At 46.8% G+C, this 24380-nt stretch overlaps 1 protein-coding gene across 5 annotated transcripts in view; it reads left to right on the top strand.

Moving 5' to 3' along the window:
- The window catches only part of TSPOAP1 (TSPO associated protein 1), a 57007-nt gene that overhangs the window by 5403 nt on the left and 27224 nt on the right, over positions 1 to 24380 (top strand). For 4 of the 5 annotated variants that reach the window (XM_081172837.1, XM_081172835.1, XM_081172834.1 and 1 more), the window contains exons 2-19: positions 6423 to 6530; positions 7559 to 7687; positions 7983 to 8159; positions 9212 to 9487; positions 12671 to 12781; positions 13045 to 13128; positions 13464 to 13553; positions 13869 to 13991; positions 15111 to 15215; positions 15459 to 15509; positions 16900 to 16920; positions 17990 to 18182; positions 18828 to 19057; positions 19353 to 19462; positions 20369 to 20478; positions 21037 to 21278; positions 22112 to 22700; positions 24038 to 24189. In XM_081172837.1, coding sequence (XP_081028963.1) covers positions 6423 to 6530; positions 7559 to 7687; positions 7983 to 8159; positions 9212 to 9487; positions 12671 to 12781; positions 13045 to 13128; positions 13464 to 13553; positions 13869 to 13991; positions 15111 to 15215; positions 15459 to 15509; positions 16900 to 16920; positions 17990 to 18182; positions 18828 to 19057; positions 19353 to 19462; positions 20369 to 20478; positions 21037 to 21278; positions 22112 to 22700; positions 24038 to 24189 — 2901 coding nt within the window. The remainder of the gene's footprint in view (positions 1 to 6422; positions 6531 to 7558; positions 7688 to 7982; positions 8160 to 9211; positions 9488 to 12670; positions 12782 to 13044; positions 13129 to 13463; positions 13554 to 13868; positions 13992 to 15110; positions 15216 to 15458; positions 15510 to 16899; positions 16921 to 17989; positions 18183 to 18827; positions 19058 to 19352; positions 19463 to 20368; positions 20479 to 21036; positions 21279 to 22111; positions 22701 to 24037; positions 24190 to 24380) is intronic. The other variant, XM_081172836.1, reaches the window with a different exon arrangement.

The raw sequence follows: 24380 nt of genomic DNA, 5'->3' as shown, positions 1-24380 counted from the left end.
TTTTAGTGTTTAATGTTTTATTATGTCTTTATATCTGTTGGAAACTGCTCAGAGTGGCTGGGGCAACCCTGTAAGATGTGTGGGGTATAAATAGTAAACATCCCTATTTTCATCAGATAAATAGGGACATCCCTATTTTCATCAGATAAATGTTGGAGGGTATGATATAGGAAGATGCTAGATGCTTGGCTCAGCATTGTCTACACTGACTGGCAGCAGCTCTCCAGAATTCCAGGCAGGGGACACCCCCAGGCTTACCTGGAGATGCTGGGGATGGAAGCTGAGGTCTTCTGCATGCAAAGCAGCTGCTCTGCCAGTGAGCTGAGAACTAAGTAAGATTCCAGTCGTCCTGGTTCTGGAGAAAAGACTTTAAATGGGAAGCTGCCTTCTCCTGAGGGCCACGCTGGTCATCCTTTTTTTGTGTGTGTATTAACTCTACTCATCATGGTGTGATGGTATTAGGGTGGTTAAGCTCTATAGGATCCCACTTTCAATGCAGTGGTACCTCAGGTTACATACGCTTCAGGTTACATACGCTTCAGGTTACAGACTCCGCTAACCCAGAAATAGTGCTTCAGGTTAAGAATTTTGCTTCACGATGAGAACAGAAATCGTGCTCCAGCGGTGCGGCAGCAGCGGGAGGCCCCATTAGCTAAAGTGGTGCTTCAGGTTAACAACAGTTTCAGGTTAAGAACGGACCTCCAGAACGAATTAAGTATTTAACCCGAGGTACCACTGTAGTGTGAAGTTTCTGGCGTAAAGCTGAAGATTTTTATTTTATTCTTTTTTAGGGAATGTGTGTGGGGTGGGGGGTGTCTGCCACTGTTTCAGATTTCTTCATTTCTTCAGCTTATATAATACAGGCTGGGTTGATGATGGGAGCCGGGAGGTAGGGGGGTGTGTGTGTGTTGGAGCTTCTCTTAAGATATGCTTGCAGAGAAGGTAAGCCTTAAAGCAGTGTACATTTCAGTGCTTCTGGGTGTTGCAAATCTGAGGGAAAGAAGGGAGGAGAGGTGATTTGACCTCATTTTCTAGGGAAATGGTGGGAACAAGCAATTGCGTTTGTGTGTCTCCCTTGAGCATTAAAATTCTCAGAACTGCCTTTCTGGTTGTGGCTACTGAGCCTACTTATTTGTCTGACGATGCTCAATCAAGGAGACCCGAGTCAAAGCTGTTTTGCCTGTGCCTTTGGTTATATCAAGGAGATAATATTATCACTAATTTATTAATTGCCTTCTACTCAATCATCTCAAGGTGCTGTATGATACAAATGGAGACACCAAAGACACAACTTTTAGTGTGGCAGCACCTACACTTTGGAACTCCCTGCTTAGTGATAGCAAACAGATATCTTCACTGTACTATTTTTTGGTGCCTGATAAAAAAAAATCTTGTTTAGAGATGCCTCCTACCCAGATATTTAGAAAGCTGGTGTAGTTCTGATCTGTCAGTTGTCATTTTAACTTTCTGAAAGTTTTAGATTATTGCTGTTATATTTTCTATTGATAATTTTATCCTTTAATTTGTTTGTTTCTCTTTTACAATCCAGTGGCATATAAATTTTTACCAAATAAATAAATAAATAAGTTATTGATGTGTGTTTATCTACCAGCCGTCTCCAATCCTGCTGCCCTTCTCCTGGTGTTTTGGACATAACACTTTCCATGAAGGCAGTATGTCCCAATTTTCACAGATGTTGGGAATTATAGTCCTACAACATCTGGAGGGCCACAGATGTTCCTCACCCCTGATACCTAGCCACTCTGCAGATGGTATCCCAACTGCTATTATGATAGCTGCTGTGCTGATATGACCATTTGTGGGGTTTGAGCAATGTGGAACTCCTTGCTACAAGATGTGGCAATATACGAAAGGAGATTAGGCGAGTTCGTGGAGGAGAGGCCTGCCAGCTGCTGTGAGTCATGATGGCTGTATGGAAGCAGCTTCTGAGACAACCTATCCCTCAATAGTAATTGTGGAGGAATAGCAGCAGGAGAAGGCATTGCTTGTGGTCTACCCAGAGGTAGAGAAGCTGGATGTTGGGTTAGATGCATCCCCTTGATCTGATCTACCTGGACCTTATGGGATAAAGGAAACTAAAACGAGTTGTTGTTTTTCAGATTTGCAACACTCAAACACCTGTTCTCTATCAGCCAGGAATATGGGGGGGGGGGAGGATCCTGTCCAACATTGCCACAGGAGTAGGAAGGGACTCTAGCTCAGTGGGTACAGAACCTGCTTTGCATGCAGAAGGTCCCAGGTTCAGGCCCCAGCGTCTCCAGTTAGGACTGGGAATGTCCCTTACGTAAAACCTCAGAGAGAGGTGCTGGCAGCCAGTGTAGGCAATCCTGAGCTAGCTGGATCAATGCTCTGATTTTGCACAAGGAGCTTCTATTTATTTCAGTCTTTTCCGCAGGACATTGAGAACTAGCATCTTACATTGGTTTTAGAGGAAGGGAGCACATGGCTCAACGTGTAGAGCATCTGGCTTGTATGCAGAAACGAAACAAAACGAAACGAAAATGTTTATTCGGCTTTACGCCCATCATAAAGGACAGCACAACAAAACAAAACAAATAAAACAAATAAAACAGTGGACTCGTACAAGCCACCAATAATATAACACAATTCACAGCTCACAAGGACAGATATTAGCAAATCAAAAGAAAAATTTAAGATTAAGATTTAGGCACTACGCTAAAATCAATATCTGATGTCATTATAGAAAATTCTTATAACTATCAATAATCGGCTAACATTCCATTCTGTCTCTTGTACGAGAGGACGGCTGTTAGGAATTTAGCAACCTGTAGGGTAATATAAGGATCCACATCTTGAAGAACCCAGGCAAGCTGTAGGTCTACTGGTTTGTCAGCCATAGGCTGAATTATGGAGTTTAGTATACTAGCACGAGCTGAACTGTACATAGGGCAGATAAACATGACATGCTGTAGAGATTCAGATGTTTTCATATCACAAGCACACTTTGAAGGGACTTGGCCCTTAGTGAATCTATGTCTCAGGACATTTGTTGGAAAAACATTGAACCTAGTTCTAATGAAGGCATATCGGTGAGACGCGGTCAAAAGTGATGTTAAGTAGGACGGAGCACGGTAGATAGGGATCATGCCGAATTGTATGCAGAAGATCCCAGGTTTAGCCCCCTAGGTAACACCCCCCCCCGCCCCACTTTGGGAATCATGGGCTTACATGGCTTGGGAAAAGATTATATTCACACCATACATGGAGAACACGTTACTTTCCTCCAAAGAATCCCAGGAACTTGAGTTTTGAAAGGTTGCTAGGAATTGTAGCTCTGTGAGGAGAAAACAACTCTCCCTCTTGCCCCAGCGTGCATAAAATAAGTGCATTTGGGGACACATTTCTTGGCTGGAGAGCTGCCTTGCAAAATGCAGATAAGTGCACATTTTGAAGAAAGGATGTTTCTCACTCGACATATCTGTGAATTAGGTAGGCCCGCCCTTAAATGTGAACCAACTCAAACTTTCCCCTTCTCCCTCAGTTTCTCCCTTCGTAGTTGAGGATCTGAGGGCAAGGATGAGCCGCTTGAGCTCTCTGCCTTGCGCAACCCAGATAGACCCGCTGCGTTTCCACGGAGGCCCTGCTCCACTTTCAAAGGTTACCTTGCCCTCCTCGTTAAACGTTTGCGCCAGATTTGTAGTCTGCGCCTGTCACTTCGAGTCATTATCCTCGAGATGCCTTCTGGTGTCACCGCTTCCCGGAATCAAATGGTCCGTCCTGTCACAGGAGCCTGCGCCAATTAGTTTTCGTTCGGTGAGGTTCGACCTTGAGCGCCGGAGATGCTTTTGAAAGCACTCGGTCATTTCACAGGAAGATCGTCTCTCACCAGTTTAAAAAGAATTCAAAGAGGCAGTTAAGTGCAGGAGAGAAGTTGCAAATGGCAAATAGTGCAGCCTTTCCTGGAGTGGCACATTATTTCCCATCATTCGAGGCAGCTGCTGGGTTTTTGGTTTTTTGTTTAATACAGTGGTACCTCGGGTTACATACGCTTCAGGTTACATACGCTTCAGGTTACACACTCCGCTAACCCAGAAATAGTGCTTCAGGTTAAGAACTTTGCTTCAGGATAAGAACAGAAATCGTGCTCTGGCGTAGCGGCAGCAGCAGGAGGCCCCATTAGCTAAAGTGGTGCTTCAGGTTAAGAATAGTTTCAGGTTAAGAACGGACCTCCGGAACAAATTAAGTACTTAACCTGAGGTACCACTGTAAAGGTAATAGAATCTTAGAATTGGAAGGGATCCCCAATGGTCAACTAGTCCAATCCCCTGCAACACAGGAACTGAAGCCCAAGGATCCCTGCCAGATGACCATCCGTCTGCTTAAAAAATTCCAATGAAGGAGAGTCCAACACCTAGCGAGGGAGTTTGCTCCACGGTGGAACTGCTCTTACCATCAGAAACGTCTTCCCAATGTTTAGTCATGATCTCCTGTTTGCAATTGTGTTTTGTTTTTTTAAACCGTTTTATTAGCAATTTCAACATAACAACATATCAAAACATATCATATTCAATCCCCCCCTTTCCCCCCACCCCTTCAAACCCACCCTCCCCTCCCCCAGAGACTTCCCTCAGCTCCTTCTCTCTGATTTATCAGCACATATTATTCTCTGCATGTTATAAAATTATACAAATCCTTACATTATCTGTCTACCATGTTATCAATCAATAAATTTGTGTATGTTTATTCAAAACCTGCCAAGTAGTCCAATTCATTTTGTTGTCTTTTTAAGTAACGTGTGAAAAGTTCCCGTTCTTCTTTAAAGTCACAGTTGTCCTTATCTCACAGTTTGTATGTCAATTTAGCCAGTTCTGCGTAGTTCACCAATTTCTCTTGCCACTGTTCTTTTGTCGGGGTTTCCTCATTCTTCCATCCTTGTGCTATCAAGACTCTTGCCGCTGTTGTTGCATACATAAATAAATTCTTTGTTTTCCTTGGCATGTCTTGTCCTACAATCCCTAACAAAAATGCTTCTGGTTTTTTTTTTTTTTTTTTACAAATGTCATTTTAAACATTTTCTTCAATTCATTATATATCATTTCCCAATTTTTTAAAAATTTCTCTACATTCCCACCACATATGAATTTCCTGTTTGCAATTGGAATCCATCAGTTTGGGTCCTCCACTCGGGAGCAGCAGAAAGCAAGCTTGCTCCATCTTCTCTGTGATGTCCGCTCAGATATTTGAAGATGGCTCTCATAACTCCTTTCACTCTTCTCTGTATGGGGTTTTCTTATTTCTTTTCAGTTTGCCACCGGATTACAACAGTAAGCAGAATCTTACAGCAGCCTCCCCACCATGATCCTCCAGAGGTTCTGGACTCCAGTTCCCATCAGCCCCGGTCATTGTGGGGAAATACCTGTCACTCAGTGGCAGAAGATCTGCTTTGCATGCAGAAGGTCCCAGGTTCAAACCTCAATGAAATCTCCATGTAGGACTGGGAATGTCTACTGCCTGTAACTCTGGAGAGCCACTGCTAGTCAGTGTAGACAAAACTGGATTAGGTGGATTGATGATCTGACTTGGTGCAAGGCAAGGATGATGGGAGTTGTAGTCCAACACATCTGGAACGCATTAGCTTGGAGCCAGGTGCCATACTGGAATTCATATATGTCTGTCTTGCATTCTAGCAGGGTGGATTAATTCTGTGCTGTTCTCTCAGCCACTGCCCAGATTCTGATCTGCTTCTCTTCCCTTGGATTACCAGCTGTTAGGTGCTTGAATTGAAGATCATTCAGTAGCCTGTTTAATAAACCTGCTGTGCTAACAAGATCTGGGTGGAACCTCAAGTTTAGACAGGCAACAGCTGTTTTATTATTTATGCACATACAATTTTGTAACAAGAAAAAATAAATAAAGACAGAATTTTGGGGGGCAAACTGTTTAGAGGTCATTTGTTCAAGGAAACAGTAAATACATTTTGTTAAATGAACAATAAACTGGAAAACTGGAAAAATAAATTCTGCATCAATCTGACGTTTGACAACAGGACAGTTACTGGGTGTTGTTCCTTTGATTTATTAAATGCCCTTCAGCAAAAGGTCTCAGCAATTCTAAAAGTCAACACTAAAAACATTTTAAGACGTATTAGAGTCACAAGAATAAGGCAGGTCCTAAAATATGTATATCATTGTCAGGTGTCAAAGTCCAGGGTAAAAAAGGTTCCCTGTCTCAGTGTGAAATGGGTGTGGCCAAAGGAAGAGGGGTGTGGCTGAAGAAAAGGGGTGTGGTTAGAGAAAGGGGTGTGGCCAAATGAATTGGGGTGTGGCTAAAGATGTGGTTGTGGCTAAAAGAGGGGGTGTGGCTAAAAGACTGAAGCAAAAGTACATTCAAGAGATCTTTCTAAAACATGTCTGCCACACACTCTCTCTCTCACTTTCCAGTACGGTGTGAGTTACCGCTGCCTCCTGCGTCAGAACCAAGTCCTCCTTACAGCGCTGGAGGAGCTGCAGTCCCGCTGTGCCGCCCTGAAGAAGGAGAACAGCCTGCTGGTGAGGAAGAGCTTGGGAGCAGGAAACCTTCCAACGAGATCAGGCAACACCAGTCTTCCCCAACCTAGTGCCTTCCAGAGGTTGTTGGACTACAGCTCCCATCAGCCCAAGCCAGCATGGCCATGTGATGCCGAGGATGATGGGATCTCTTGTCCTAAACATCTGGGAGCCACCAGGCATGTTTAGGAGAACTTCCTCCTGGCTGGCTGGAATCCCACAGTCCAGATCTTCCTCATTTTCTGACTTAAAATACTTTCACCCCACTTTATAGCAAGCTTTCTTCCAGTTGGGGGTCACACGTAATCTGTCAGGGGTCACCAGATGACTGTGGGATGGGCTTAGGTCCATGGTGGGCAGGGCCAGAAGGAAACACCATCTATGCTCCTTAGGCTCACTCAGCTGGGAGCTGCTGCCTGTCAGTGTAGACAATACAGTGGTACCTCGGGTTACAGACACTTCAGGTTACAGACTCCACTAACCCAGAAATAGTATCTTGGGTTAAGAACTTTGCTTCAGGATGAGAACAGAAATTGTGTGGTGGCAGCGCAGCGGCAGCGGGAGGCCCCATTAGCTAAAGTGGTGTCTCAGGTTAAGAACAGTTTCAGGTTAAGAACAGACCACCAGAACGAATTAAGTTCTTAACCCGAGGTACCACTGTACTGGGTCAGACCTGTCACCCAACTCAGTTTAAGGCAGCTTCCTTGAACCATGAGGACTGGAATCTTAGCCCAGTGGTAGAACATCTGCTTTGCAGGGGCTGGGAATGTCTGAAACCCTGGAGAGTCGCTGCCAGCCAGGGTCAATGAGCTACACAGGCTAAGGGTCTGCAACCTCTGCCTCGTGGCAGGGCCAGCCCAGCAATTACTGCAGAGGACTCAAACCTCTTTCTTTCTTTCTTTCTTTCTTTCTTTCTTTCTTTCTTTCTTTCTTTCTTTCTTTCTTTCTTTCTTTCTTTCCTTCCTTCCTTCCTTCCTTCCTTCCTTCCTTCCTTCCTTCCTTCCCACCCCTTTCCACTTCCCCTCTCTCAGCACAAGAGCTGCTTCCCAGAGACTCAGGAGAAAGTGAGGCACCTGAAGAGGAAAAATGCTGAGCTGGCCGTAATCGCCAAGCGCCTGGAGGAAAGGGCCCGAAAGCTCCAGGAAGCCAACCTCAAAGTAGTAAGTGTGAGAAGAATGTGCCTTGTGACAGACATCCCCCACCACTGGTGTAGAAAACATTGAGGCAGGTGGACCAGGGATTTGGTTTAGTAAAAGGCAGCCTCTTGTGCCCGTATCTAGAATCATAGCATGGCAGAGTGGGAAGGTACCTCAGGGGTCATCTAGCCTAACCCCCTTCATTACAGCTAGAGAATCCCCAACAGATTCCAAACCCTGCTTAAAAGCCTCGAACAAAGGAGAACCCAACACCTTCCCAGGTAGTCTGCTCCACTGCCTTGTTTTCTTTCTGCTGCAGGTCAACACCCCGGTTGCGGTGAAGGGTTCCTGTGCGGGACTCTGCAAGAAAGCACTGGCCCGCCAGCGGGCTATGGACCTGCGCGAGCAAGCCAGTGTGCTGCTGGCAAAGGACAAGCAGATCAACGCCCTGCAGCAGGAATGCCAAGACCTGCAGGCCAAAATCACGTCGGGAAAGGTGAAGGTTCCATGCAGAGATATCTTGGGTTTGCAGAGGGGTGCGGAAAGTGTGTGCGGAAAGCAGCCTGGTGCATGGAGGCCCCCGGAAAGTTGGGCCAAAAATGGTTCAGAAAGCAGCTCTCTGCGGTTTCAGACCAGGGGACTTGGCAGCCCTTTGTAGAGAGATGCTGTCAGGATTGGGCTTTCTGCATACAAAAAAAGATACCCTACCCTTTCCCCAAACTTGACTTAATTCCTTTAAAAAGGGTTAATTCTGTTTGAAATGATTTTTATACAAAGTACCGAACAGCAGGCAGCAAGCGCTGCCTTTACAGTCCTTTAATTTGGAGAGGGATGCTTATTGTACTGTGTGGAGTTCTGGTCGCCTCACCTCGAAAAGGATATTGGAAAAGGGCCACCCGTATGAGAAAAAGGCCACCTGAATGACCAAGGGATGGAGTGACTCCCCTATGAAGAAAAGTTGCAGCATTTGGGACTTTTTAGTTTAGAGAAAAGGCGAGTAAGAGGTGACGTAGAAGCTTTTTAAAATTATGCATACCATGGAGAAAGTGGATTGAGAAAGGTTTTTCTTCCTCCCTCGTAACACTAGAACTTGTGGGCACCCAATGAAGTTGGACGTGGGAAGATTCAGGACTAATAAAGTACTTCTTCATGCAGTCTGTGGTTAAACTATGGAACTCCCTCCCACTGGAGGCAGGGATAGCCAACGACCTAGACACTTTTGAAAGAGGATTAGACACATTCATGGAGGAGAGAGTTTTTATGGCTATTAGCTCCAATATCAATGCTCTGCCTCCACCAATTACCAGTTGCTGGAAACCACAGGAGGGGAGAGTTGCTCTTGTGTCTGGATCCTGGTTGCTGGTTTCCCACAATGGGCATCTGGCTGGTCACTGTGAGAACAGGAAGCCAGACTAGATGGGCCATTGGCCTGATGCAGCAATCTCTTATTATATTCCCATCTTCATTGAGAAACTGATTAACCAGCTGATATTTCTTCAAATCTGGAAGCAACCCTATAGGTGATGGTGATGGTTTGTGTCTTCCTAGGAAGCTTCTTCTCCTTGCCTCCCCCTCCTGGACTTCTGCCACCTGCTCCGAGAGTCGCAGAAGGAGGTGCTGCGTCTACAGAGGCAGATTGCCCTGAAGAATTTCAAGGCATCCCTGGGCTCTCACAGCCAGGGGTCAGGGGACGCTTCCTTGGCATCAGTCATGGGCATGGGGTCCCCTGCACCAGCCCTGCCGGCCTGCTCAAATGGCTTTTCTCCTTCAAGGGTCTCACGGCAGCGAAATGTGCTGTCCTCTGCAGTGGAGGCAGTGAGGAAGGTAAACTGCTTATAGACTTGCACTTCAAACTTCTGTGCTTATTGTTAAGTCCCGCTCGTTATTATCACATTAGATGCAAGTGCACGTCCTTTCTGGTTTGCGTTGTAAATAAGACATTTGGCCAGGTTTCTTGCAGGGGGACATACATCAAGCATGTACATCAAGCATGCAATGAACGTTGGACGATTAATTAATTGAATTTGTATACCGCCCTATACCCACAGGTCTCAGGCAGTTCACAAGATAAAATCACAATGTAAAAACATATAATACATAATAAAAACAAAACAAAAACAACACAATAATCCCCCCCATCCCCAACACATTTTAAAAGGGCGTTGGATGTCAGTCAGCCCAAAGCCTGGTTAAAGAGGAACGTTTTTGCCTGGCGCCTAAAGGTGTACTGTATAATGAAGGTGCCAGCTGAACCTCCCTGAGTTTTTATGTAGTTGTGGCTTCTGCCCTGAACTGCTAGATCCAGCGGGTGCTTTTCGACTAAGTTTTACTCAGAGCAGATGTACTGAAATTAATGAACATGACAAAGTTAGGCCCATTAATTTCAGCTGGTGTACTCTGAGTAAAACAAAGGCTGCCCAGTATTAAAACAAAAGGTACCCTCATCAGGTCTCTGTCTTGCATAAATCTAAACGTGGTGATCATTATTACAACAAGAGCAGGAATTTATCATTCTTATTACAATTAATTTATTAAACCACCGCCTCAAGGCAATTTACACACGAAACCATGAAGAACAGTTAGATTTCATCATTGCTTTGCCCTAAGGTAGACTCTAAAAATGCTATCGTGGTCGCTCGGTATGCCTGGGAACTCTGAGACACGTGAAGCCGCTTGAAGAACGTGCGAATGCTAACAAGGGAGGGAGGTTTCGTTGTGGGGTGGGGAAAGGGCTGCCAACCTCGCCTACTAGCTCCTCTGATGCCCTCGGGCGGCCCTTTCCAACCCCAGCCCGGACCCGCAGGGCCGGGATGTCCCACTGCCGGCGGAGGGGTGGGAGGAAACGCGGATGCCCACCCTCCCGCTTGCAGCCTCCCGAGAGCGGCTCCTCCTCCCCCTCCCTTGGCGGCGAAGTGGTTCAGCCCAGCCGACCAACCCGCCCAGCCGAGGCCGAGCCAGCTCGGAGCTCTCCGTGGTGCTGAAATTGGGAGCAGCAGGTAGGAGCCCGGCGCTGTCCGGCGGGCCAGGCCTCAGCGCCCGCTTGGTCCAGCAGGGAGGGGAGATGGGGCTGGAAAAGGACCCCGGAGGGAGGAGGGTGGCTGCAGCCGGCCCTCCTGGCCTTGCGGGCCGGCTCCCTGCGCAGGATTCTGCCGGACTTTCAGTGCCGTGGGACGTCATCATGGAGTCCTCTGAGCGTTTGCAGAGTGCTTTTCGTAGCCACCGGGAGGAGGCGGGAGTCAGAGAGGGGCGGTTTCCAGGCGTTCGATGGGTGGGGTGGGTGGAAGAAACTTTTAATAGCGCTATGATGTTTTTAACTGTGTTTTGTATTGAGGACGTGGTCTGGGGGGAAAGGTAGGGCATAACAACAGCAGCAAAACAACAGCAGCAGCAATAACAAGGAAACGCACTGCAACTCCAGTTTTGACTCTGGGTTACCCTCTCCCCTGCAGCTACCAAGGGCTTTGCTCGCCTTTGACTTGCTTCTCCATCAGGTCCCTGGCAGAATCGGGGCCTTTGCTGCTGCTCCTAGCCCAGATCAGAGCTTTAGATTAGAGAAGCGGCAGGGCAACCCCATTTTTTTCATGCAGAAGGGTCTGCAGGTTCAGTCCTGGCATTGCCCATTTATTTTATTTATTTAGCAGAATTTATATACATCTTGATTGTAACCAACCCTCCATGCGGTTTGCAACAAATACTAAACTGATCAATAAATATAAGTAGGTGAAAACATTTGGATAGCCATCTGTCAGGGATTATTTAGGTGTGATTCTTGCATTGTGTGTGTGTGTGTGTGTGTGTGTGTGTGTGTGTGTGTTAGCAGTTATGTCCAATGCTACAATGCTATTAATTGAAAGATAATAAAATTCAACAGAACCCTAGAAAGAGATTAAAATACACATCAACATTCTACATATCTGGATAGGCTTGCCTTAACAAAGTGTTTTTCCCTTCCCTCTGAATCCCTTTTCTTTTTGTATTGTGTCTTTTAGATTGTAACAACCATTGGCATTTGTAAGCTGCTCTAAGAGCCTTTTTATGAATACATAACATAAGCACATAGCTCAATTCCTTAGCCACTACACTATGCCAGTGCATAAGAGAGACTTAGCTTTATCCCTCAGCCAGCTGGGAAAGTTTGCATGGAGTTATAGCTGTCAATGCTCTACTCAGGGTAGACCCCTTCATTTATTTATTTATTTGCAAGAATTTCTATATCACTCATCATATAGAATACCAATGCAATGTATGTATATACACCTGAGAGTGTATACAATCCAGAAATAAATGAACCTGAGTTAGTCATGTCCATTAGTTCAATTGATCTACACTGAGCATGGCTATAACATTAGATACAGCCCTATTTGGGGTGGGGGTGGGGTGGTTAGGTACCACTTTCAAAGATGTCCCTGATACCCACCCAACCTAACCTCAGAGGGGTGTGGACATTGAGAGCAGGATCCTGGAACAGGATCCTCTTCTCTTGTACAACCAATCTGTTCCAGGATCCTGCTCTCAGTGTCCACACAGACTACCTATAAGATGGTACTCCAGGGGAGCACCTTTATGTATTCATTACCTTTATATCCCACCTTTCCTCCAAGGAGCTCAAGGTGGCGTGCATTGTTCTCCCAGCTCCATTTTATCCCTATGACAACCCTGCGAGGTAGGTTAGGCTGAGAGATTGTGACTGGCTCCTGGGCTGCTGTCAGGGCAAACTGGATTTTAATTTCTGGTTCTGGATGTGTTTTGATGCCTTTGCTTTTAGCAAGTTTGTTTTTATTGCTTCACATTTTATAATGATGCTTTTAAATGTTGGAAGCTGCCTTGAACCCCACTTGGGAGAAAGGTAGACTATGAATACATTAAATAACAACCACCACCACCACCACCAGGTTCTTCACCATGTAGAGCTTTATCTGTTAAGGGGAGCCCTTTGGCTGCAGAATGGATGGTTGCCAGTGGCCCCACTTCCTCGTTGAGTCTGGCTGAGATTTCTCTCCTTTGCAGAGGGGCCCCAGAGCCCATCCTCTGGCACAAGGGCATGATGGGTATGAAACCCTCCCTGTGAAGAAGGGGGTCGCAACTTCTCCCGAGACCAAACGGCAGATCCAGCAATTGGTGGGTTCCCCTTGCTGTTACCTTGAATCTAGCTTCTAAGCAGTTGGCAAAGTATAAGAATCCCACTACTGCCACAAGAATGGTAAAAGTCAGTTGGGGGGAGTTTCTGGGAACGGGGAACAGTCAATGGGCAACATCTTTCGGGGTTTCAAATCTGCGTGGAACTATGATGCCCTGGCATGGAATGCGTGGGGTGGTGGTGGTGAATCTGGCCTAGCCGGTTTCCGCACCTCATCTCCTTTCCTCCCCCCTTTTTCCGGTAGGAGTCTGAGCTCAGAAGAAAGCGGAAACAATGTGAAAACCTTGAACATGAAGTGAGGAAGAAGCACAAGAGATGTGCAGAGCTCGTGAGTAGCATCCCGCACCCAGAAGCACTTTCAGAGGTGCATCTCCGCCCCCACGCTAACCTCCAAGGCCAAATTTTGAGAGGCAGATCAGCCAACAGCATGCAAAGTGTTATGGATGGTGGGAATTGTAGTCCAGTAGCATATGGAGAGTTATGGATGAAGGGAGTTGTAGTGCAACAACACACAGAGGGCCACACGTTTCCTTTTCCTGCAATTAAAGAATGGATTGTGCCTGCTCCTGTCCCTTGGTCACCTCCACCTGTTCCTACAAATTCCCAAAGGAGGCAAATCTTCTTTTATTCCCCAGAAAAATCTGGTTTTTTGTCCCTGTGCAGGAAATCCAACTGCAGGAGGTGCAAAGCAATAATGTCCGGCTGTGTGAGGAGAACACTCTGCTTCATGGGCAATTGGAGTGGACAGAAAAGGTACGTAGGGATCTTTCCCCCCACCAATGCCTGATAACCATTGAGGGAGTGCAAGCAAGCTTGGGGGTAACCCCAAACTGGGAACTTTCAGTGCAACTGAAATGGAAATTGTTCCACAGTAAGTTCAGGGCAGACAGAAGAAAATAATTTTTCAGGCAGGGGCTTCAAGCAGGGGCTTGAAGTTGGGACAGCAGAATAATGGGGTCATAGAACTGTAGAGTTAGAAGGGACATCAAGGACCATCTAGTCCGACCTCATGCAATGCAGGATGCATGTGCTTTGCTGCTGAGCAACCTTCCTTCTCTCCCTGGGCAGGTTGAATCTGAAAATGCTGACTTGAGGTTGCAGGTGGCTGTGGTGACTGAGGAACGGGATTCTGCTCTCCAGAAAACCCAGGAGCTCCAGAACAGGCTGGAGAGTCTCGGGCAGGCGCTGAAGGTTGGTCAGATCCAGGGTTGTGATTGGAAAGGGGCATCTCTTTGAGCAGCTCTCTGCCCTGAGCATCCTTGTTAGGAAGCTGGGATAACAGAGGAGGCAGATTTGGGAAACGGGCTCCTGGTTCCCAGTTCAAAAATTGGTAGGATGTGTGTGTATGTAGACGCCAGCTCCTTATTCTGGCTGGCTGTGCTTGTGTTGAAAAAGGGAGCTGGAATCAGGAATGGAGAAGTGGCTTCTGTTTCAGGGATTTGTAGCAGGGAAGTGGAATGCCCTTTTATGGACAGTCTGAGTAAAGCCCTACACAGCTTAGGCCCAGGCTATTTGAAGGACCACATTATCCCTTACAAACCTGTCTGGGCTCTGCGATCTGCAGGGGAGGCCCTTCTCTCAATCCCACCACCTTCACAGGCATACTTAGTAGGAACATGAGAGAGGACCTTCTTGCTGCTTCCAAGCTTTCAAACTCCACCCTAGAGAAGCCAGACTGTGTCCCTCCTTGCTGGCAGGCGAAGACCATTTTATTCCAACTGTCCCTTGGGAACTGACTGGTGTGGTTTTTTTAATAGCGCTGTGCTGTTTTTATCATCTGTATTCAAATAGATGTTTTAAATATTGTTCTATATTGGCTAACTAATTAGTTGGAGAAACAAAGGTACCAGGTTTGCCCCTTTGTTCTCAGGGGATACATCCAAGGGGACCTCAAATCCCAGAGAGAAGTGTGAGAGAAGGGGCAGGAAGTTGTAAACAGGATGCAACCTAAAATGCATCAGTCCAGACATCAAAGAAATAGAAGTCAGCGTAGAGATAAACGTACAGGGAAGTCTGCACAGCTGGAGGTCTCTTACTCCCTGTCTTAATCCCATGCAGACCTTCTAAGCAAACAGAAACTGTACTGTAAGTGAAACCACATTTTTTTTAAAAAAAGATACTCTTTTCCCTCCATGGGCCAAAAGATGTTTTTCTTTTGTCTGGATGGCATGGGCTGCCTCTCAGTTGTCAGAAGCTGCTATACCCCCCTTCTTGAGAAGAGGGTCCCCATAGCCTGGAAGGAAAACCCTGGGGTGCTTGGAAGGGTCATCATCACTCAGCTCTGCGCTCATGCACTTCTGGTTTCCCCAGCACATGAGAGATGTTGCGGAACGAAGGCAGCAGCTGGAACAGGAGCATGAGAGGGCCCTGCAGGCCTTGCAGAAGAAACAGGAGGAAGTCAGGCAACTGCAGCAGGTGAGAGATCCACCAGGGAGACCGCTTGCATCCTTCTCTTCTTGGTTAGTGCACCCTTGAGAGAGCTCTTTCATGTGCTAGTAACCTCCTGATTAAAGCAGGGGTGGCTAAACTATGGTCTTCTACTTCCATAATTCCCTGGTGGTTGGTCATGTTGACTGACAGGTGTGTTAGGCACCCAAGACCTCAAGGAATAGGATTGGTGACCCCTTAACCTCTTTTTTCTTCTCCTCTTGTCTTCAGGCCCAGGCTGAAGCAAGGAAGGAGCACGAAGGAGCAGTCCAGCTCTTGGAGGTAAAGCGGGGAGAAAATCAAGGAAGACAGAGGGAAGGCATGCGTTTCAAGCGCACGTCTTGCCCTCTAAAAGAACCCTGAGAACTGTAGTTTGCTAAGGCTGCTGGGAATTGAAATTTTGTGGGATGATAAGCCACGGTTCCCAGGATTCTTCAGGGGAAAACCTGTGGGCTTGAAATGGACTAGGTGTCAGCAGCCGGGAAAACAGTCAATTGTGTGGTTTTGTCTATTAAATGGATTTTTCAGCAGAGCTGATGTGTTGCAGGATTTCATAGAACCATAGAATTGTAGGGATGGAAGGAATTGTAGAGTTGCCTTGGGAAAGCAGTTCCTGGGAAACACCAGTAATGGAGAGTTTCTGTTGAACTTGGGTCCTGCTTTCGGGCTTCCTATTGGGGCATCTGGCTGGCCAATGTGAGGACATGCATGTTATGGAGAAAGTGGAGGAGAAAGTCCCCCCCCCCCATCTCATAATGGTAGAACGGTGGGCATACAATGAAGGAGGCAGTGATGGCCACCAACTTGGATGGCTTTAAAAGAGGACCAGACAGATTCATGGAGGAGGAGAAACTTCTCAATGGCTGCTAGTCATGATGGCTCTGCTATGACTCCATGGGTGAAGGTGGCAATGCTTCTGAATACCAGCTACTGGAAATCTCAGGAGGGGAGAAGGCTCTTGCCCGCAGGCCCTGCTTGAGGGCTTCCTCAAAGAGGAATCTGCTTGGCCACTGTGAGAGCACGATGGACTTGATCGCCCATGGGCTTCATCTGGCAGCTCTTCCGATGGTCTTATGGAACTCCCCCCTACTGGAGACAGTGATGCCTACCAACTTGGATGGCTTTAAAAGAGGATCAGACAAATTTATGGAGGAAGGGAAGGCTATTGATGTCTACTAGCCACGAGGGCTATGCTCTTCCTCTCCGGCTGGAGGTAGCAATGCTCCTGAATACCAGTTGCTGGAAACCACAGGAGGGGAGAGAACTCTAGTGCTTGGGTCCTGTTTGCAGGCTTCCCACAGGCACCTGGTCAGTCACTGTGAGAACAGGATGCTGGACTAGATGGGCCCCCTGTGGTCTGATGCAGCAAGTTCTTATCATAGCTGTCAACTTTTCCCTTTTCTTGCGAGGAATCCTATTCGGAATAAGGGTATTTCCCTTTAAAAAAAGGGAAACGTTGACAGCTATGGTTCTTATTAAGTTCTTAACAGGATGCTGGCCTAGATGGGCCTTTGGCCTGATCCAGCTGCAGGACCCTTACGTTCATTCTCACCCTTGTTTCCTAGCCATTTCTCTGAAATCTAGATTCCACATCAGGATTATTGTTTCAGGATGATGCCTGGGTGCAGTTAATCACTTTTCCTCTGCTCATTTCCTTCTTCTTTCCTGACAGAATTCCTTGGATTGCATGCAGGTATTGCTGATCTCACTGTGTTTAGGAAAATGACCTTCCCAACCAAACCTGGACTGCTTCCCAGAAGGAGTTTGGAATGGAGAAATACCAGATTTCAACCAATTTTGGACTGGGGTGGGGAGACAGCCAGAGAAGAACAGAAAGGAATTCAGGGTTTATTGGTCTCTCCATTCCAAATGAGCATCTGTGCTCATCCTGCAAAACAAGAGCAAGCTTTCAGGCCCCAAAAGGCTGTTTCTCCAGTTAAACAGCCAGAAGTTATATAGTTATAGAACTGTAGAGTCATCTAGTCCAACCCCCTGCAATGCAAGAACCACTGCTAAATATACACACGAGCCCTTGGTGACACAGCAATAAATGTGGGTGTTGCGGAGAGAGAAGGAATTTTGCCTTCTAGGGAAATTGGCTGGTGGTTTTGGAGCTCCCCCCCTGCAGTTATGATGACATGCAAATTGGCTCACTTACTGAAGTGCCCTACATTGCTCGCTGATGCAGTCTTCCCTTGGCCAGGCACCTCTTACTGGGAATGTCTTGCTTGCTCTTGATCTTTGTGGCATAAAGGGATAGCAGTGTCATGCATCTGCTGTGCTGGCAAATAGTTAGAAGTGTGCTGTGGATGTTGTTATGTGTGTGAGTATCTGGGCACGTGATGACACCAGTCCGCTTTCCACTCTGGTGGCTTGTTTGGTTGTAGCTGCACTAGTCCTAACAGAGCCATCCCTACCCTTAGGCAGGTCGAAGCAGCTGCCACAGGCTGGAGATGCTGAGGTTGGAGGCCGGTCAGGTGCTGGAGGGCAGACATCATGCCTAAATGGCTGCTCTCACTCAACAGCCTTGTTTTGCTGTGGGGGGGGGGGAGAACGATGTCTCAGTGGGGCATCCAGCTTGAGCGGCAGTCTACCAGATTCCGTAGGAGTCACCTTGGACTGATCCATCAAATTTCTTCTGACATTCTTCTGGAATCAAAGGATCATCGAGTTGTAGAGTTGGAAGGTGCCCATTAGGTCATTTGTCCAATGCAGGAATCACAGCCAAGTTATCCCTCTTCCTTAACTTTCCCCCACCCCAGGCCCGCGTGAGAGAGCTGGAGGAACAGTGCCATAGCCACACAGAACAGTTTAATTTCCTCTCTCAAGAGCTCAAGCAGTTTCGTCTCCAAACTGAGAAAATCAGTCTTCCGCCCTCCTCCCAGGTGACGTCCGAGGTCACCTTCACCACTTGCCAGACTTCTCTGCAGCTCCTGGAGGGACTCAAGGAGAAAGGTGACTATGGAGAAGGAGGAAGCCCTCTCTTTCCTTTCATTTGTGCCATTAGAATAATCCAGATGCCATGGTGTTCCCAGATTCAGCAACTGTAGAGTATGATTTGCTTCTTTAGAGTATGAGAGCCAGTGTGGTGTAGTGGTTAAGAGCGGTAGTCTCGTAATCTGGGAAACCGGGTTCGTGTCTCCGCTCCTCCACATGCAGCTGCTGGGTGACCTTGGGCTAGTCACACTTCTCTGAAGTCTCTCAGCCTCACTCACCTCACAGAGTGTTTGTTGTGGGGGAGGAAGGGAAAGGAGAATGTTAGCCGCTTTGAGACTCCTTCGGGTAGTGATAAAGCGGGATATCAAATCCAAACTCTTCTTCTTCTTCCTCTTCTTCTTCTTCTTCGGTGGTGGCAGAGAATGCAGTACGAAACATGCAATGTAACTAACAATCCAATTAGAACAAAGCAGTAATTAAAACAGGGGACTGGGGGGTAAATCTGGGTCAAACCTGTTGCCTGAGGTGGGCTTTGAAGTGCAGCATTGCGGCTCTCTTAGCTGTCATTCAAGCTCCCCAGTTCCAGAGTGTTCCATTGTCCCTGCACCCACCACTTTGCTTGGCGTCTCTGCCTAGCATAATGTATACACTGTTCGGTTTCAGATCCAGAAACTGCCACCATCTCTCCCCGGTGCAGCCAGAAAGCTCAAGATGGAGGGCTGGAAGGAATCTCCCGCCTTGCTGAGCCTGTGGTGCCCGCTGTGGTCAGAAGCCCAGGTGCAAATACCCCTCTGCTTGCCTCGAAGAAAATGGTCAGGAAACTGGAGTCCCAGTCCAGCTCCTCAAGATCGGAGTCCATGCAGAACAGCCCCAAATCCTGCCCTACCCCTGAGGTTAGTCTTGGGCTGGGCTGCTTCTTCTTTTTTTTTCTTTTAAGCAGGCACCCAAAAGAGTACAGTGAAGGCGGCCTGCCTGGTGTCAATAGGCAGGGAGTTCCAAGGTGTAGGTCCTGCCATACTAGAAGTTCGAGTTCTTTCAAATGTGGAAACGGGTATTATGTGGCACCCATAACAGGGCTTCAAACGGAGACCAAAATTGGTGACTGGGTTCAGATGGACTAGTTCTTTTGCTCTGTCCTTCCCACAGCAGAGGTGTCCTTATTTCACTGTCTTCTGTCGTTTTTGTTAGGTGGACACAGCCAGTGAAATGGAAGAGCTGGATATCGACACGATCTCACTAATCCCAGAACCAGAGAACCAAGGTCCAGTGAAGCTCCGAGTCTTCTTAGCTCGTTACAGGTAGGGTCTCCATGTTGGTGGGAATGAGGAGGCTTGGGATCTGAATTCGCTTCTCTCACATTCTTAAGGTCACCGAGGTCTGCCACAACTTAAGGCAGGGTGGAGCTATTCCAAACAGCTGTGTGGCTTTTGCCTCATAAGAAAACAACATACCTTCCAACACAACAAAGGCAAAAACTATGAAGCCATCTTCTTGCAAGAGGACAGAAACCATTTTGGCCGCTGTGATCTCATGCAGTTTCATGCTGTGATTCCCGCCCCCCCGAAATAAGCACTTCGTTGGGGCATGCAGCACAAAAACACATGCTTTGCAGTGCCACACGAGATTGTGGCTCAGGGAGAAGTGTGTTTTGGGGGGAGCATCATGGCGTGAAATTGCATGAGATCACAGTGCCCAAAATGGCCGCTGTCCTCTTGTGAGAAAAAACGGGCTGTCTGGGACACTTGTGGTGTATGACATAAGAAAAGCCCTCACAGTGGCCAACCAGATGCATTTAATGGGAACATAAGAAGAGCCTGCTGGGTGAAGCCAATGGCCCATCACGCTCCCACAGTGGTACGAGCACGACAGCAACTTTTCCCACTTGTGGCTCCCAGTAACTAGCACTCAGAGTCATAATATATGTGGTTCATAGCTATTGGTAACCTCAAGACTTGATTCCTGCAACGCAGTCTGTGTGGGGCTGCCTTTGGGGCCTGGTCTGGAAGCTCCAGCTGTTACAAAATGCTGTGGCTAGACTGTTGGTAGGGTTAGACTATCACCAGTGTACAGCAATGAGACTTCAGAGCTTGTGCTGGCTGCCTATACATCCAGTGTCTTGCTGACTTCCAAGACAGCACTGTCAGCTGCTTAGTGTCACTCTTTACTTTTCCGTGTAAAAACAATTCCTCTTGTTCCCATTTCAGCTACAATCCATTTGCCGGCCCCAACGAGAACCCCGAAGCAGAACTCCCGCTGACGGCCGGTGAGTACATTTACGTCTACGGAGAAATGGACGAAGATGGCTTCTTTGAAGGTATGACATCATCATCTTATGAAGATTATTTGTAACGTTCTTGCTTATTGAAATAATTATTGGTGAGGAGTCCAAGAATTCTGGGGAGCAAGCAGTGCCAACCCAAAGAACAGAAGATTATCGCATCATTACCACCAGCAGCATCCTCATTTCCATAGTTAAAACCATGCTGTTCGGCATATTGCTAATTACTGCGGTGTTTTCTTTTTTCAAATATGCAGAAGTATTTGTTAAACCTCAACAATATTTTGCTGTGCTCACGTTCCGTGTCTGTGCTGCTGCTGCACAATACATTTTCCTGTCCTTTTTTCTGGTATCTTCTCTCCCTCTCTTATTTCTTTCTCTTTTCCCCTTCTGTACATTTTTTCTTATGATTTTAAAACTCCAATAACTATTATATTGGGGGACGGGGACACAGTGCTGGAGACACAGCATCAAGAGATTTACAGAGTGTGAAAAATATAACGATGGCATGCATATATATAACAACGCATCGAAGCACACACAGCAAAATTAAGCATCATTTCTACCCTGTCACCTCTTGACCTTCACTTCCAGGGGAGCTGATGGATGGGCGGAGAGGCCTGGTCCCCTCCAACTTCGTAGAGCGAGTTTCAGACGAGGACCTTGTGACGTTCCTGCCTCAGGAACTCCACGATCTCTCCCAGAGCTCCCCTCTGGAAAGGAGCTCCCTCAGCACCAGCCTCAGCAGCGCGGAAAGGAGCGACTGCTCCACCGAGGAGCTCAGCGCCAGCACAGCACCCTCCAGGCTGGAAGAGGACGAGGGAGCCATACCCACGGTAGGGCCCCCTCCCTTCAACATGAATTGATTTTTTTGTTGCGTACAGAAATGTGTAGGCCCTAATGAAGCAGGCAAGCGAGAGGGGGAAAGAAAAATAAAAGCAATACAGGGAAATGAAATAAGAACAGCAAACCAGTATACCAATCATGCTTCACTGAAGTGGTATTTAAATTATTATTATAATCAGTGCTGTTTTTCTAGAAAAAATAGGTGCCGGAGCTCATCATGAACTTCTCCCATGTTCTCTTAGAATGGTGCTGGATCTGAGCTCCGAAAAAAAGCCCCAATTATAATATTTATTTATATCCCGTCTTTCTCCCCAGTCGGGGACTCAGGCGGCTTACGATACGATAATCTTTATTGTCATTGTCCCATACAGAACAACAAAATTGGAAAAGTCTACATCAGACATTCAAAACCAACAAGCCTGCTATCCCAGCCTGGTTAGCCCCCTAAAAACTCTGATACCCCATAATTAAATACAATATACTCCCACAGAGACTACCTTACACTGCGTTTAAAACCAAAATCGCATTTGGATAGAAACTGTTTCTCAGGCGGCTAGTCCTAGTCTTAGTAACCCTGTACCTTCTTCCAGAACACAGATAAAACAGAGCAAAAACATAGAAGAGGCAATAATTAAAATGTAATTAAACAGGAATAGAATTAAAATGATATATGTGTGATATTTATATGTGGTGGAGGGGTCGAAAGAGAAGAATGCTCAAGAAGGGTTTGGGAAGCAAGTTTTGTCGAGTCACATTTGAGATCAAAGAAAACATTCAGGGCCAAAATGGGTTTAACCACTTTGCACTCCCGCCACATGTGCAGGAACGAGCCTCACAAGTAGTGCCTTACCCCAGGAAGGTGACCCTCATCAAGCAGTTTGGCAGCAGCCTCTTGGTGGGATGGGAGCCCCCCCTGCCCACCCCCGGCTCCTCAGAGATCCAGAGCTACAACCTCTACGTGGATTCCGAGCTGCGGCAAACCGTGAAGGCTGGGTCGCAGACGAAGGCTGTCGTTGAGAGGCTGGACTTGAAAACAAGAACCTACCGCCTCTCCGTGCAAAGCGTCTCGGAGGCCGGGAGCTCTGACCGGCTGCGGTGCACTTTCCTGGCCGGGGGCGGGTTTGCCGTGGCCCCCACCCAGCTCAGGGTGCGGAGCGTAGCGGCCACCTCAGCGCAGATCTCTTGGGTGCCCAGCAACAGCAACTTCCCACACACCGTGTACCTTAACGGGGAGGAGCACGAGGTCGCCAAGGCGGGAGTCTACTGGTACACCTTCCGGAACTTGAACCCGAGCACTTCCTACGTGGCCACGGTGGAAGTCGAGCCACAGCAGCAGGCGCTCGGGGAACCGGCCCCGGAGAAGCAGGATCAGCCGCTTTCCGCAGAGATCCAGTTCACAACGGCATCAGCAGGTGAGTCTCAATCGAGAAAAAGTGTCTTCACGCGGCGCAGCACATAGATAAAGAATGGAACTCCCTGCTGCAGGAGGCAGTGATGGCTGCCAATTTGGATGGCTTTCAAAAAGGGTTAGAGAAATTCATGGAGAAGAAGAAGGCTGTCGAAGGCTGCTAGATCTGATGCCTATACTTTGGAATTCCTTTCCTATTTATTATCAGGCAGGTGCCTTTCCTGTACAGTGGTACCTCGGGTTACATACGCTTCAGGTTACATAGGCTTCAGGTTACAGACTCCGCTAACCCAGAAATAGTACCTTGGGTTAAGAACTTTACTTCAGGATGAGAACAGAAATCGTGGCGCAGCGGCAGCAGGGGGCCCCATTAGCTAAAGTGGTACCTCAAGTTAAGAACAGTTTCAGGTTAAGAACAGACCCCTGGAACAAGGTACCACTGTCCTTTTTTTTTTTTTTTTTTTTTTTGGTGCTTGCTTGCTAAAAACATTTTTGTTTAGGCAAGCCTGTCCAGATATCTTGAATGCTGATTTGTTTTTAAATCTGTTTTTAGCTTCCTGCTGATTTTAAATTATTGTTATTAAATTATTAATGTGTTTACTTATTACAACATTTTTTATACTGCCTATCCACAAAGTCCTCTGGGACATTTTAAACAAAAAGTTGTGACTCACTAGAATACAACGTTGCAATCCCTTTTAAAAATATATAATTGAGGTTTTAAATTTTTGAAAGTTTTAAATCGTTGTTAATGGTTTTTATGGATAATTTTATTGTTTTACCTTTTTTGTAAATCGCTTCGAGGGTTTTAACAATCAAGCGGGATATAAATTTAATGAAATAAACAAAAGGGGGGAAATGCAAAGCTTCGTGACGAGGGTTGTCTTATAAGTGATGGCTCCATTGTCTATGTAACAAAGGAACGCCAAATCACATAAAAAGTGCCTAGAAGCTTGAGTCCTTGTTGAAATCTCATATTATGATGCATTTTCTCCATTATAGCTATATTCTAGAGTGGGTGGTACCAATTGTCCAGGATAATATTCTTACTGTTTGAGCTGCTACAATCATGTATAACTTGCCAGCAGCTATTCGCCTTGTGTTTATGACATTAAGCCACAAAAAATAAAAAATAAAAAATTAACCAAGAGCAGAAAACTAGACTTTAGAAATGGCTTGGGGCTGCTGCTCTGAACGTGTGCCCTCTTGGCCTTCTGAACAGCACAGATTACCCTGCAGTATCACCAGAGCAGTGAATTTTGCTGCTTCTCCAGCAGCGTGCACAGGGCAAGCTCCAGAGAGTAAACAGAGTGCAATTCATTTGAAACTCATCCCTTACAGGGTCTCCAGATGCTCCCCTGGATGTCCAAGTGGAGGCTGGTCCCAGCCCTGGGATTCTGGTGATCAGCTGGCTGCCTGTCACCATCGATGCAGAGGGATCGTCCAATGGGGTGCGAGTCACTGGCTACGCCGTGTACGCAGATGGGCAAAAGGTATACGCTTTGCGTTAGATGCAGATGAAATGCACCGTGCAGAATATTATTTTATTTATCTATTTATCTATTTATCTATTTATCTATTTATCTATTTATCTATTTATCTATTTATTACTTACTTACTTACTTACTTACTTATTTACTTACTTACTTACTTACTTACTTATACCCCGCCCACCTGGCTGGGA

The sequence above is a fragment of the Podarcis bocagei genome, assembly GCF_964188305.1.
Source record: "Podarcis bocagei genome assembly, chromosome: 15".
NCBI lineage: Eukaryota > Metazoa > Chordata > Lepidosauria > Squamata > Lacertidae > Podarcis > Podarcis bocagei.
The sequence above is the reverse complement of the archived record's forward strand: the minus strand, read 5'-3'. Positions and strand labels throughout refer to the sequence as shown.